We start from the raw sequence: 16,183 nt of genomic DNA on the forward strand, positions 1-16,183 counted from the left end.
TGAGAAAATGAAAGCTCAGATGGGCCGATCTGGAATCTTCTTATTATTATTGTCTTCTTATTAGCTCCTTATGAGGTCATAAGGGGCAAGGATACCTTCCTTTTCTCTGATTTGCCCGCCCCGAGAATTTGGCTTACCCATGAGGGAGAGACGGCAGTGGTAAGTGGCAGTTGGTCAAGGCCACACCCCACCCTCCACCTTTAACAAGTGGTTAGAACGCTTCTAAATTGACTTATGCTTGGGATTTCACATAGAAATCCCCCCTTTCCAAGGTGTTTAGATTCTTTTTTTTATTGAGTTGTATTCAAACAGAGCACATATGCTGTTGTGCTATCAGTACTTTAGAAGTGAGTCCAGAGCTGGCATGGCTTCAGTCAGTCTTGGCATTATCCCTAATGTGCTTCACTTAGGCTGATTTGCTCATGACTCTCAAAGATTATGCAGAAGCCTAATTTTACTGCATCTGTCTCTGCCATGAAGAATAATCCCAAAAAATGTTTGAATGTTTGAATTTACTTTCCATGTTCTGCAATTTGAAGGGTGAAGCATTTAGAAACATTTTCAGTGAGAGTTGTTCCAACACTCAGGGGTGGAGATCTGTCAAGTGCTGCAGTCGGTTGTTTCACTCCTCGGCCTCCAGAGCTGTCACACCATCATGCAAAAGGAATATCTCTCAGCAGCTTTGTGCAGCTTTGTGTTTTAGCGTGTGCACCCGCATGGATGTGCGTCGGCGTTCACCTGAGGAGACGTTCATGGGAAGTTTGCATGCCGCTCTAACACTTCACTTTCCTTAAGAGCTGTTGCCATGGCTACCGCCGCAGTGTGTGGGGTGGCGTCATGGTAACAGATTACTCACTAGCATACTTGGGGCCAACACCCAGGCAAGGTGTTGTGGTGGTGGGTGGGTGTCACAGTTCCCGTGTGTAAGATTTGTCAGAAGAAGGTCGAGTCCACCTTTGGCGGTTTGCCACCTCTCTCTCTCCGCAGTGGGGATGAGTTACAGATCTGTGACATCTGAGTCTCCCTGGGGACTCACTCATTCTCGAGTCCCTGCATTCATCTTCAGTGTGGCACTCCTTAGTGATTTACCGAGATTTACATCAGAGTTAATTTAGTGTCTTTTGGTGCGCCAAGATAGAGGAGCTCAGTCATTCTATACAATCTCTGACGAGGTGTCTCCTTCTTCTTTGCCTCTCCACAGCAGATGATTCTGTGGGTTCTTTAATTTGCACTGTAGAACTACATTCAATTGTTCAAATAAACACCTTCTACCTTGGTTTCTGGGTCACAATTCATTGACCGAGTTCAATCAGTCAGACTTTACTTATAGATACCTAAGTTAATGTCTAAACTTTTTCTGTCATGATTGCTGAACGACTAAAGGAAAAGTGTTTTAAGGAAGTGCTTTAACACTTCTGTGCTCAAGAAACATGTTGAATTCATCAACTTAAATTCTGCTGCTCTTTCCAAGATGCAAAATACAATCTGATTGCTTGGTGCTGTGCACTTGGGCTGTAAGCATCCTCAGATTATCATAAATGATATCAACACTGGCACAACATTACCCTACCCTGTGAATCATGCAATGTGTGAATGAATTAATAGCCATGTTTACAGTTTCCATCTCTTTCCTTTCTTGCTTAGTCACATATTTCCTCCCTTCCTCTCCTTCCGCCAACTGCTGCTCACAGAGACAATGTCACTGTCACTGTTCTTGGGCTTTGGCGAACATCAATTTGTATTTGTTTTGGCTTCACTCTCCTGTCTTGTCAATCTACCCACACATAGAAGAAGTTGCCATGGAGTCCCTGGAGTTGTTTGTAAATAGAAAGGGGTAACATACGATTCTGTAACCGCCTTTCATTAAATAGCGTTACAGCTTTCCTGTTTTCCCCAAATGGCCTTGAGCAAGCTGCAGAGAACAAATGTAAGTGTGTTCTATTGTGCTGAGAGTTATATGGTGACTGAAGGCAAACAGAGCAGTTGTGAAAGCAACCATGTCTTAAGAGGAAGACACTTTTCTAAAGAATGAAAATAAACTTTGTATTCCAAACACAACAGAATGTCTGGTTGCATTGCAGTAGAGTTAGCAACTGGTAACTGGTAAACAACATTTACTCAGTGTACAGGGAATAAACAAAAATATATGTGGTAAAATAAAAAGAATGAGCACAGAAAACTACTACAGTGCAACAATGATGGAGTACTGGAGTCCTGGACTTGAGTCTTAGTCGAGTTGCCATTTACTGGGTTTGACTAGACTTGGACGCAACGATGACTTGGATTCGGACTCAAGGATTTATAAAATCGGACTGGAGTATTCATGAGATACAACTCGGAAGATGTATGAAGTTTCTGGCTATTTCTATGTGTAATAGATAAGTCAAATTTGATATGAGATATTCATTTAGAGCGTGTAACTTTTAAATGCAGGTCCTGGACTTGGACTTGAGTCTGACTCGAGACGCTATTCTCTGGACTTGTGACTCGACTCAGACTCCAACTCCATTAATGGTGGCTCGACTCGGACTCTTCTTTGGTGACTTGGACTCAAACTCAAACACTGGGGACTTGAGACTTGACTTGGACCCGACAGCTAGTGACTTGACTACATCACTGGTTGTTAGTTGTTGTGTGAAAGTGTCACAATCTCTCTCTGATTTGGCTATCCATTTAAAGGCAACACACTGACACTGAGTTGGTTGCCTCACTCCATGCTTGTCTTTTTTGTACTGATTTTTAGAGCCTCCAGGATGCAAGAACATTAGGTTGGGGTTACGCTTCATTTGTCACATGGGTTGGACACTGCATGTCTCAGGACTTAAAGTTACAGTATTAATGCATCTGTTATGTTAATTGACTAGCTAGAAGTTTTTGAGTACATTCTTCAAGATATTGGGCAGTAACGCAGTGGAGGCACAATCAGGAGGATATTCAATCTTTTTTTTTTCTGTTCCATATTGAGAGGGCTGTCTTATGACAGATATGATGACCACAGTTTTTTCAAAGCACTTGAATTGGAGAGGGATTCTGTGATTAAATGCTAATAGTCAGTATGGGCCTTTCACAGTGATCGTGTAGTAACTCAGTGTAGTAATTAAAAGAGCCACTTCATCAGTCGTGCAGGCTTCAAGAGAAGTAATTGTAGATCAAGATCTCAAGAGAGTCCTATGGACAACAGAAGAATTAACAACAGTGATAAGACAGACAACAAAACATAGCTGTTACTGCTGTTTGCATGTGCTTGTGTGACTGACACACAGGCACATGCAAACAGCCTCAAAACACTTGCAGACAAATCTAAAAAAAAGTCCAAAATTAATTATGAAGAAGACATAGTTTATTGGAGAGCAATTTTTACACTCTGTTGATATTACACATAACACACAAGACCAAAAACACACACACACACACGCTTAAACAGGACCTATAGATGCATTGATGGAAAGATGTCAGACAGAGGGGGCTGCCCATTTAATGCGCTCTGAGCAGTTGGGGGTCCGGTGCCTTGCTCAAGGGCACCTCAGCAGTGCCCAGGAGGTGAACTGGCACTTCTCCAGTTACCAGTCCACACTCTGTACTTGGTGAACTTGAACCGGAAACCCTCCGGTTCCCAAGATGTCTTTCCAAGTTCAGTATTTACTTACTGTCCTGGGATCTGGTCTGAAGATAAGTAGTTTTAACTTTAAGAAGAGATATGATACACTGAGGCAGCTTCAGCATGATACATTTAGAGGAAGTAGCATGAAATAGTGCTCTTTCCACTGTACCGTGTACCGTAAATACTCATAGTCAGTTCCTTTCCTGCTTAACAACAAACAGGAAACCAAAAAATTATCATGTCATTTGTGATGACTGCTAAAGCACCTGCCTTTCATGTGTTCACACACACACACACACACACACACACACACACACACACACACACACACACACACACACACACAAAGTGCACCAAAAGTATTGTTTAAATACAATGTGGGGTTATGCTGAAAGTGTTCATTCATATTTTTTCTTTCTGACATAGTTCAGGTGTGTGGTGTAGGTTATCTTTCTACAGTGCTGAAATCTGAGCACATTACACACAGACAGACACTCAAAGTCCAGGAGGAAAGGATAAGCACACTCACAAAACCTTTTTTTTTTGGATGGCATTTTTGTGTGTGAGTGACACTTTTTTTTTTATCCGACTGCACTCCAATCTCTCTCTTCCCCCCCCCCCTCCCTCTCTCTCTCAATACACACACGCACACACAAATACACATAGATTTTTTTTTCCATCCTTTAATCCAAACTGCTTAAGGAAGTGAAGGGGAGAAATCCCTTTACAATGTCTGGGCTCAGTAGTGTTTGGTAACCACTTGCTATCTCACATTGTGGTTAGAGGCAAAGGAGCAACATTCCTCCAGACGCCCAGAACCTACTCTCTGTTCTATATGACATACTCTCCGACAGATGTCAAGGTTGTGTTGTCAAAGAGCTGCTCTCTGTAAGAAGATGAATAAACATCCTTGGATTTTTCATGGTTCATATGGGTTTGGGGGGGGGGGGTAGGCTTGACTTACACTTGACTGTTCTGTTATATACAGTAACACCCCAAACAAAGGTTTTATACCTTTATCTATTCTTACGGACATTATTTGTCAGTGCATGTTTGTCACATTTGTTTTTAGAGTTGAAGCAGTTTGTGGGGAGATCCAGAACGCTTCGGAAAGGCAGAAGGATGAAGGGATGAACTGGAGAGTGCGAGAAGTGACCTGTTGAGCCTTTTTGCCATGATTGAAAGAGACAGTGAGCTACAACATCTGTTGGTGGATTTGGGCTGAGCTCCTGTCTATTGGTGCGCCCCTGCAGAATAAGGGAAAGTAAAATTAACAAGCTGACCCATTTTCCCCCGTTCCTCCCAGTGCTCTTTTCCTCTCTCTTCCCTCTTCAGTCACTTCCCTATTAAATACTTATATAAATGCCCTCTTAATTCTGTGATTTACCAGAATGCATCTTACTGTAGCCAATACAAAGCATGTAGGCCTACTTTCTCTTGCCCTAAAACTGGGATGTTACAGTAATTCATTTGTTATTGGTAGAGATGCTTTTCATGCATGTACCTGGTTGTCCTGTCACACCTGTTGGGGTTACACATGCCTTCTTGATAGGGCCAGACAGGTGCCAGATGCATTGACAGGTGTATGGCTGTACTAGCATGCAAGGACACCAAAGTGGAATGTTGCTAATTTCAACTTTAAAGAAGTGTGTGTGCACACACACTTCTTTAAAGTTGAAATTAGCAACATGTGTGTGTGTGTGTGTGTGTGTGTGTGTGTGTGTGTGTGTGTGTGTGTGTGTGTGTGTGTGTGTGTGTGAGACAAGCAGAGAGAGCATAAGCCTTTGGGTATTGGTTTGGACTAAAGCCAAGCTTACAGCAAATGCCAACAAAGCACCAAGAGATGTTCAAACAACATGCACACACACTCAAACAGACTCACACACATAGAGGTGTACACACAGATGTACACACTTTAGTAAACAAACAGCCACCCAATCTTTGCTCCAGTGTGATCAAACCACAGAAAATATTAAAAATAAACATCAAGCATTATCTGTGTGAGACACTGGCTTTTTCTCTGCCATACACTGTAACAGCAGGACTGTTAGCCTCTCACCTTGTGTAAATCTAATCAATGTCAGACGGAATAACAGAAAATCTAATGAGCACAGGGATTAAGGATGGGGCTTGGAGACCAAGAAGTATCCTCGACAAAAGAAGTGACTGATCAGAAAGTCAGACCTTGAAATTAAAACGGGCTGACATTCCCCCCCTTTTCTTCGGCTGATCTGAAGAGACTTGTGTGAGGATCAGTTTACACTGCTATGATTTATCTGAGTGGGACAGAATATCGAGACATTAAAATCCCAGACCAGAGCAGGTGAAGCTTATCATTTTCAGCAAAAGTAATCTAACATTGTCAGGATTTGTAAAACTCGTTACAAATGCATTAGATTGCATTTTAAGATCACTTATTTTTTGCAAAAACTATGCTCTTTAAAAGGACTAGTTCACCCCAAAATGAAAAACTGCCAGGTAAAATGTTATTAAGGTTTATTAAACCAAACACACAGTAAGTTAGTGCTGCAGTTCCATCTCAGCCTTCTCCCAAACTATCAAAGTTAATGGAGCCATCACCGTCTGTGTGTGTGTATATTTATGTATGTGTTTGTATGTGGCCGTTTTCTGCATGTGTTGTTACTCTGTGTTTTTTTACTTTGGGATGCGCTCCAATGTCTCAGTGTATTGTTTGTAATTGTGTGTATCTGTTAGTTATTTCTGAATATAAAAAAAAAATCACGTGTTTTATCACAAAAAAAACAGAATCTCAGAATTGTACCGTGCCACCCGTTTGTACAAAAGGACTGAATTCTAGACTGAAATATTACTTCAAAGATGTCATTTCTGTCAAAGTGAAGTGGATCCCCTCCAACCAGAAAGCACTGTGAGCCAAATTCTAGTTCATCATCAAGGAAGTTGGAGTGCTTAAAAGCTTCAGTAAAGTACACAGCCATCTGTCAGCATTGAGGAACATGAAGCACATCAATAAATTAAATGGCTCTCAAGTGAAATAAACTTTTCTCACACAGCTAAGAATTATTTTGAATAATCCATTCTCAGTTCAATAATGAAAAGTATCTATCATCACAAGGAACTTGATTTTATAGATATGTTTGATTGTAAGAGGGAGCAAGATGACACTATTTTTGGACATTATAATGAAATTTGTCATACCATTGTGATCAGAACAGTTCATGTTTTTGTTAACATTTCTACATTCAGTGTTGCAATGCACATTTGTTGGTAAAGGGAAAGAAGCGACGGACAGTTGATTTTTTTACTTTTACAATGAGATTAGTCTAATGGATTTGCATATTCTAGTCCTATTTCCACTGGACCGTTATTTATTAATCCTGATGTTTAAAATAGCACTTGGAAAAAAAGGTGATTTTGTCCAATTAGACACACTACTATTAGGCCACTTATTTTTGCACTTTTGCAATATTATGGCTTCCAAAAACCCAGAGCTGGGCGCTGAGGTGGGCAGAGTGAAACAGCTTCAGATGTGTTCATGCAGATTGCATAACACAGAGCCCTTTTGGTCACTTCAACCACTCAGACCACTTCCTATCGCAGGTGCAGAAAAAGCTTTTCCCAGACAGCATCCCTCGGATAATAAGTTTTCTTTAAGGAGAACTGCCCATTATTTACATAAGCCTGACCTCTCTTCTCCTCCTGATAAAGTATTCTTCCGCTAGCAATGTGCTCATCCTGTGCTGCTCTGCCCCAGGAGTCTGCTTGTGCCACCAAAATTGCAAAAACCTGTCAGCCGTGCCCACATGTGTTTGCACCCTTGCACAGCTGCATATGTGCTCATTTTCACAAAAGTAGAGCCATATATGTTGATCACTGATATACTGTAGTATTAAACTCTGTATGGGTGTTTATGTGTGTGTGTGTGTGTGTGTGTGTGTGTGTATTGTGTAGGAGTTTGCCACCCTGACGAAGGAACTGAACATATGCCGGGAGCAGCTACTGGAGAAAGAGGAGGAAATATCTGAGCTGAAAGCTGAAAGGAACAACACCAGGGTATGTGTGTGTGTGTGTGTGTGTGTGTGTGTGTGTGTGTGTGTGTGTGTGTGTGTGTGTGTGTGTGTGTGTGTGTGTGTGTGTGTGTGTGTGTGAGAGGATGCTGATGAAAACAAACAATGTTTCTAAGCTTGAAATTAGTATTCTCTTTGGTCATAAATACATTTGTGTGTGTGTGTATGTGTGTGTGTGTGTGTGTGTGTGTGTGTGTGTGTGTGTGTGTGTGTGTGTGTGTGTGTGTTGCACTCTAGCTACTGTTGGAGCACCTGGAGTGTCTGGTGTCTCGTCACGAACGCAGTCTGAGGATGACAGTGGTGAAGAGACAGGCACCCCCACCATCTGGAGTCTCCAGCGAGGTGGAGGTCCTCAAAGCCCTGAAATCACTGTTTGAACACCACAAGGCTCTGGATGAAAAGGTGGACACACACACACACACACACACACACACACACACACACAGGTGCACAGGAAGCTTTTCCCAGACAGCTTTTCCCAGAAATGTGTGTATGATACACACACACACATATTCTGTAAGGGCTAGGGTCTGTACTGACAAATCAATGCAGGGGAAACTGCCTCATTTGTTGTATATATATATAGGATATGGTATTTCCATCAGTCCTGGCATATGCACATCACTTTGTAGCTCCTTTTTTGTCTTTTTAACATAATTGCCAATTTTATTCTGATCAATTGAATTTTGCTGTTTGTCTTCTTGTTGTTTTGCTGTTAATGAACTTCTGCCAAGTTTTAGAGTAAGTTCTCCATTGAAGGGAAGGTATTGTTGCTGAAAGGCTTTTACAGTAATGTGAAACCTGGAAGTCTTCCTTTTGCATTAACAGCATACAGCAAACAACAGAAAATTGGAGAAGATAAAAACAGTGAGAATATTATTTTATATTCATATTACAGGGGAAATTTAAAATAATACAATTTTGTCCAGTTGAGACCCCAGACACTATTTAAAAATGTACAGTACACAATACTTGCTGTACTAGCAATGTCAATAAACACATGAATTGTGAGACACTCCCTATTTCCAGATTAAAATCCTCTGTTTCTAAATTATATAGAGGATTGTGCTTTTACGTAAGCGTGTTCTCGTGTTTCTGGACTTTATCTTGATGTGTGTGTTCTTGGTGAATCTTTCAGGTACGTGAGAGGCTTCGGTGGCTCTGGAGAGGGTGTCCACCCTGGAGGGACAATTAGCTTCTAACACACAAGAGGTGAGGGTGTGTGTGTCTGTGTCTGTGTGTGTGTGTGTGTGTGTGTGTGTGTGTGTGTGTGTGTGTGTGTGTGTGTGTGTGTGTGTGTGTGTGTGTGTGTGTGTGTGTGTGTGTGTGGTTATTGGTAAGTGAACATCTGTTTAGTCCCTTGCAGACATCAGTTGAAGCCTCCACACTGATCTTATTTGTCTTCTCAGCCCTCTGTTCATACCCACATTCATGCACGGACACAAACCTTCAGTATTCTTCTATTTAAAAATACCATTGATGAAATAATTCGGAAGATAATAAAGTAAAAAAGAAAAGCTAAATATTTACAGCAGGTTCAGTTAGAGCAGAATTCTAGTGGTTTTGTAGGATTTAAAGTCAAAACTTCTTAAGTTTCCATTATCACATAGCAGAGCATCAGACCCTCACTGAAGCCAACTGTCCCTCCTCTACACTGAGTATAATTCATATTTTTGCAGTAATGAACAATAAGATAGGGCATGTTGTCTGAAGCATGATTCCCTTTGAGGGTCAGAGTTGTTCTTGGATTCACTAAGGGGAAAAGAAAACCTAGTAACTGCGTGAGTTTGTTCATTGTTCTTTCTTAAATCTACATTGCAGTTGAACATGGTGAGACAAAGGAAGGATGGTGACTCATTGGAGCGAACAGATGGATCCAAACCTACATGGAAGGTCTTCCTGGCTGTGTGATTGTTTTTCTGCTCTGTGCTTTATCTAATGTCTGCCTATAGTGTTTGTCCGTCTGGCTGTCAGTCGCTGTCTGCCTCTTTCTGTCTTTCTTCCGCAGATTAACACATCCACTCACACGCACATACACTCAATAGGTTAATGGAGCTTAATGTACTATGAATCCTCTATGTAATTCTGATGAGATTCAAACTCTTGCTCTTTATTTGAGCCTTGTCCTACATGGTTTGATGCCAACCCTGCATCAACAAGAAGACATTATGTAACTGTGTCTGGGTCCATCCACAGGGAGTAACAAACCTCCCTGTGATTAAACTGCAGAGCCTGTTTGTATTTAAATGGAAATCACCCTCCTCTGTACGGGCTGGCAGCCGAGGAGGAGCAGCACTAGGTCCACTTACTTTGGCTCTTATTTCTTTGGCTTAAGGATAAAGAAAGCAATAAGAACAATCAATACAGAAGTTTTATTAAAGGAAAAAACAATAACTTATGTCACAGCATAACCACAACCCTGGGAAAACTTGATATTATCATCACTTGCCTAGGGGCTTCCAGGGCTTGGCTGCCCCTGCATATATGAATCTCCACAAATAAGTGTTCAGCTGCCAGGCTTAAGGTAAGGCGAAATAGGCCTACCTGTCACCTTGCTGCCCTGTTGCGACTCCGATCCGTCACTGGATCAGCTTGGGCTCGGTTCTCCGACATTGACAGTTAATTTGTCGACATTTAAAGACGCAGACAATAACTTTAACACAACTTAATGGGGGATTAGGGGATCTCCGTTGCATCATTTAGTCAAACAACATCTCTTTCTGAAACTCTGAACCTCATCCCTCGCAGCTGCTCTCAATCTTCCTCTTGTAAACTTGCAGTCTCTGTGACTAGGTAAGCCCCACCTACCCTGCCTGATAGCCATGCAGAACAGCCAATAGGGAAATAGGTTACCATGACACTTTTACACACTTTTGATACATTAAGAAATGAGAAGAGCAAGGAGAAAATATGAAAAGAGAATTGCATAGAGTACGAGCGTTAGGAGGAGTGTAGTTTAGACGTCTCAGAGTGTGAACTGTGCAAACACACACTGTCGGGACATTTATCAAGGAAACCTTCTGCCCTACTGGCAGTCACTACCCCCCTGGATGTTGCAATTAGAGGATATTTAAATTTGAAATGCTACAATATTATCATGATCACATTTATTTTTTCATCAAACCAAGACAATCTTAGGGCCATGTTGGACCAGACTATACATGTGGCTGTACAATGCTATTTCCAAAGTCCCTGGGAGTAAATCTAATGAGTTTATATGGCTAAACTATTATGCACAATTGCACAAAATTCCAGGTGTGTTTTATTACATTGTTTCTGTGTATGTTTAAGGTATTCATGAGCCGACAAAATTGGAGCATGAGTGAGCGGTCCAACTAACTTTTGCTGCCCACTGTGTTCTCTTTCTGAATATGTGTCCCCGAAGGTTTATTTAATTAAGGCCCTGGAATTAACTGCACTTTGAGCAGTGAAGAGAAGAGAAACAACATCAAAACAACAACATGGCAGCCCAACCACACACATCCACCCTTATATGCATAACACTCAACACTATTAAATCTAGGTCATCCAGCTTTATCAGTTCTACATCTCTCAATACCCTCGGCCCATATGTCTGTCTCAGTCCTAAAATATATTTTATGTGAGAATTCGCATATATTGCCATTCATTTTGTTTGTCCATACCATACAGAGACTGCCCAACGGCTCCATAGATGCTCACGATGATGGCAGCCGGGTGTCCGAGCTTCAGGAGCTGCTGGATCGGACCAATAAGGAGCTGGCCCAGAGCTGTGAGCACTCTGCCACTCTCAACAGCCGGATGGCCGACCTCGAGGCAGAGCTTGCAAATGCACGGCGAGAACTGAGCCGCAGCGAGGAGCTGTCAATCAAACAACAAAGGGAACAGAGAGAGGTGAGAGGAAAAGAAAGGTGCAAGTTACAAAAACCTTTTTGAGTAAAAAGCTAATTTCACATTCTGTTGTTTTGTGTGAAAAAACATGGTTCTGTAATAAAACATTACTATATCATGTAGTATATCATGTTTGTTCCCATGCTATTGAGATTTGTCACTTCTAAGTATAAACTGTACATGAAAGCAGATGTATAAGACTAACTGAACATGCATTATATTGTGTTGTGTCAATGTGTTTTAGACACCAACTATAGTGCCTAGTGTACCAGCGACATACTAGAATATTTTGAATGCAAAATACTTGCAAAGGGGTTTCCTAAAGCTGTATACTGTAACTGGAGATTATTGTTTGATGGTTAAGCAAAACCACTATTTAATGTACCTACTTTCCAGTATTATTCATCAGTGCAAGTTTATTATTGTCTACAATACAAGTGTGAAATAAGGACAACACAGATCTGTAAGTAGTATCCATGTAGTCCACTCACAAAGCTTCTTTATTTATTGCTTCAGCTACATGGCTTTTGCATTTTTGTCAATCATTTGTTTGATTTCTATGTGCTGTTGATGGACACTATTGATACACAATACAAAAATGGATTAAAGCTAGAAGCATCACCATGCACATTGTTGTAGGCTTGTCTCTTATGATTTTCTCTGTTGTTTTTGTGCCTCTGCACCCACAGAGAGAGGACATGGAGGAAAGGATAACAACATTAGAGAAACGCTACCTGGCTGCTCAGCGGGAGACCACACACATCCACGACCTCAACGACAAACTGGAGAATGAACTGGCTACCAAGGACTCCCTGCATCGACAGGTAACAACACAGTTGTCACAGTCTCTTAAAAGCAATAGCAACACACTTAGCTGCGCCGTTATAAAGTTAATGAAGCCTGATATAAAGACCTAAATCAATATCTATAAATGTGCTGTGTTATTATTTTGCTGTTGTTGATGTTCAGGCTTCCTTGGATGTTTTGCAATCCTAATGTGTTGTTAAGTGGCAACAGAAATGGCACATTTGTCTTGATGCAAGGTGACATGGGAGTTATGGATTCAGGGTAATTTGCTATTTCTTTCTCACTTGCAACATTTTAATATTTCTTGCATCAACAATGTCATCCACAATAAAGCTGAAATAGTCACTAAGTCAGAATATTATCAGAAACATCCTATTCAAAGGTTCATGTGTAGTTCCGGGTCAATATATGGTGAGCTCCGCATGGGGGAATACCAGAAGCATCCTCCATTTCTGACCATGTGTCATGCCCTGCTACTGCTGGCTGCACTGCACTGATTAAACTTCTCTTGTGATATACTAATGTTCTTTTTTCCTTTCTGTGTGTGTGTGTCTGTCTGTCTGTCTGTCTGTCTGTCTGTCTGTCTGTCTGTCTGTCAGAGCGAGGAGAAGGTGCGCCAGCTGCAGGAGATGCTGGAGATGGCAGAGCAGAGGCTGGCTCAGACCATGAGGAAGGCTGAGACACTGCCAGAGGTGGAGGCTGAGCTGGCACAGAGAGTGGCAGCACTTTCCAAGGTAATACATTATCTCTCTCTCTCTCTCTCTCACACACACACCACACCACACACACACACACACAAAGAGCTATGGAAAACATAGCTAAGGATGCAGTATTTCTACATAATACAAAACAAAAAGAAGCAGATAAACATTTAACACACTTACAGAGCTTATAGAGGCAGTTGCACTAATATGTGAATGTCTCCCTCTGCAGGCTGAGGAGCGCCACGGCAACGTGGAAGAGCGGCTCAGACAGCTGGAGTCACAACTGGAGGAGAAGAACCAAGAGCTAGGAAGGGTGTGTGAGCATATGTGTGTGTTGGTATCTATTTGTGTCTATTTGTGTGTGTGTGTGTGTGTGTGTGTGTTTGTGTGTGTGTGTGTGTGTGTGTGTGTGTGTGTGTGTGTGGGCGTGCGTGCGTGCGTGTGTGCGCGTGCGTGTATGGCGTGTGTGTGTGTGTGCTTCACATTAGTTGGACGCCTTGACTCATGGCTCTGTGCTCCCTCATGCATACATGTACATGCACAAACACTGAGGACAGATGCACATATGCATTGTTGCATGAATTTAAACCAAATCGACGTATCTTACTGCCACACAATCCCCCTCTCCGTCTCTATAAGACTGATTGGCTGCTATCTTTAGACTCTGATTAATTCACGCAACGCTAATTTCTCTCTATCAATCCCTCTCTCTGTGTGCAATCTTACGACTATATTTAGTTAAAGGAGCTCTAGGAGGATGCAAATTTGTGTTTTTGTGTGTCTGTGTTAAATTACTCTATTGAAATTACGGTAGAATATGTATTTAGGCACATCACTTCCCATTTAAGGGAAGGTGTTTAACCCTTTTTTCATTGTCACGTAAATGACTGTAATTAAATCATTCTGGCTGTGTGATCCATTGTTGGCCAAGAGGACCTATATCTGGCAGCTGGTGATCTTGGGCTAAATACACACTTCATCCTTTAATCCATGCAAAGATGCTTGATTAGCTGCATAAATACACCTAAATAGAGTCTGTGTTAAAAGAAAACAATGTGATGATGTCATTCCCACGCCGTCTGGTTCACTCTCCATTCATTAGGCTCGTCAAAGAGAGAAAATGAATGAGGAACACAACAAACGTTTGTCTGACACCGTGGATCGTCTGCTCACTGAGTCCAATGAAAGACTGCAGCTCCATTTGAAAGAACGCATGGCTGCCCTGGAGGACAAGGCAAGGCCTGTACACATGCATTCATCTAAGCAGCAGATCCTATTGCTGTTTTTATTGCACTACAGAACAAATGAATATGCAGTATAGCACATGTTCTACTCGGCCTCACAGATATGTTTTGACACGGTTCAATGATTTCTTCCGTCTAGAACTCCCTTATTCAGGACCTCGAGAACTGCCAGAAACAGCTTGAAGAATTCCATCACACCAGGGTACCATGACTTCACATTGACATGACTTCACCATGACAGTCACCTTGAATGAATCAGTGAAAACTGTGTCCTCACTTCCAACTAATATGTCCCAAATCTAAAGTGGAATGTAACTGAAGTATATTTACTCAAGTGCTGCACATACACAAAGTTTTTTGGTACTTGTACTTTACTTAGTAAAGTATTTCCATTTTGTGCTACTTTATAATTTTACTTTTTCACTTTTGACAGCTGTAGTTAGCTCTTACTTTGCTCACTAACACTGTCCATAAAACACAGTGATGCTAAGCTAAACTAACTAGGTGCATGTAGCTTCATTTTTACTGTACAAACACAAAAGTGGAATCAATCTTCTCATACAACTCTCAGCAAGAAAGCAAATAAACGTAATTTATAAAATGTCAAACCAATATAACACTCACAGGGGACCTCTTGTTACATAATGTCTAGTTCAACCTTTTATACTTTTAGTGCATTTTACTCCTAACACTCTTTTACTTGTAATGGACTACTCCTAAGGGATAGGTATTGGTACTTTTACTTAAGTAGGCAATCTGAATAAATTGCCCATAATGCCCCTCTCTCCTTCAGGAACGGCTGATTGGAGAGATTGAGAAGTTAAGAAATGAGATTGACCACTTGAAACGCCGCAGTGGGGCATTTGGAGATGGAACTCACCCTCGGTATATACTGTACACTTCCTCCATGCATGCTCTCTCATAAACACACCTTCTAACATGGTGGTATATAATGTACATTATTAATGGAAAGCTGTTATGTGTATGTCTCAGGTCTCACCTGGGTAGCTCCAGCGACCTACGCTTCTCTGTGGTGGAGGGCCAAGATGGCCACTACAGCACAACAGTGATCAGGCGGGCACAGAAGGGCAGAATGTCAGCACTACGAGACGACCCAAACAAGGTGTTAATGCTGTCTTTATCAAGACAAAACAACCCCACAGTTCCTCACATACACATAGAGTGAACATGATAGCCAACATGTCAATTATTCTCCTAACCACAAACAGATCCTAACCAGTGCTTTACTCAAGTTCATGTCTGCTTTGCTAATAACTGTCAGTGCCTGGCTGATGAATGTGGATCGTCATGCCTAACTTACCATTCTCTACTAACCTCTCTGTCTCTCTTCACCTGCTGCCATGGACATGCTGTCTGATGTAAGTTCCCTGTTCATCCATTTCTTCTCATAACTTGCCACATACAGACATAAGTGTCCTGTTGTATTTTACATGTGTTCAATCAGAATGTATGCATTAAAGCCCATTCTTCAGGTACATTTGTTCAGGGTCAATGTATGTTGTATGTAACAGTGTCTATAGATGTTAAAACTCATGTGTGTTTGTTGTGTCCAGGTGTTTGCTGTGTTTGAACAGGACTACCCATCTCTGCGTGGGAGCGTCAGCCACCTCCTCGGCAGCGACATCGAAGCAGAGTCAGACTTGGATGACGACGTTAGCTCGACTCTGCTTTCCCCCAGCGGCCAATCTGACGCTCAGACTCTCGCTCTGATGCTGCAAGAGCAGCTCGACGCTATCAATGAAGAGATAAGGTGCAAAGCACAAGCACATGCTGCTTCATAGTGTTGATGCAGTGCATAAAGGCCAGACAGGATGCCCCACAACTGAGAGTGGCATTAAATAAAAAGATGATAACATGTAGATATGACTCTTCACTCTTTAGTCCTGTTAC

At 41.7% G+C, this 16,183-nt stretch overlaps 1 protein-coding gene across 1 annotated transcript in view; it reads left to right on the forward strand.

Annotated features, from left to right (window-relative positions):
• ppfia4 (PTPRF interacting protein alpha 4) overlaps nt 1-16,183 on the forward strand; it is a 57,308-nt gene that overhangs the window by 31,530 nt on the left and 9,595 nt on the right. The window contains 14 exon segments of the mRNA XM_032514306.1: nt 7,532-7,633; nt 7,885-8,049; nt 8,786-8,801; nt 8,804-8,859; nt 9,469-9,540; nt 11,299-11,520; nt 12,207-12,341; nt 12,924-13,058; nt 13,258-13,341; nt 14,131-14,262; nt 14,412-14,474; nt 15,066-15,157; nt 15,266-15,395; nt 15,868-16,043. Of these exon segments, the coding sequence (XP_032370197.1) occupies nt 7,532-7,633; nt 7,885-8,049; nt 8,786-8,801; nt 8,804-8,859; nt 9,469-9,540; nt 11,299-11,520; nt 12,207-12,341; nt 12,924-13,058; nt 13,258-13,341; nt 14,131-14,262; nt 14,412-14,474; nt 15,066-15,157; nt 15,266-15,395; nt 15,868-16,043 (1,580 nt within the window).

The sequence above is a fragment of the Etheostoma spectabile genome, chromosome 4, assembly GCF_008692095.1.
Source record: "Etheostoma spectabile isolate EspeVRDwgs_2016 chromosome 4, UIUC_Espe_1.0, whole genome shotgun sequence".
Taxonomy (NCBI): Eukaryota; Metazoa; Chordata; class Actinopteri; order Perciformes; family Percidae; genus Etheostoma; species Etheostoma spectabile.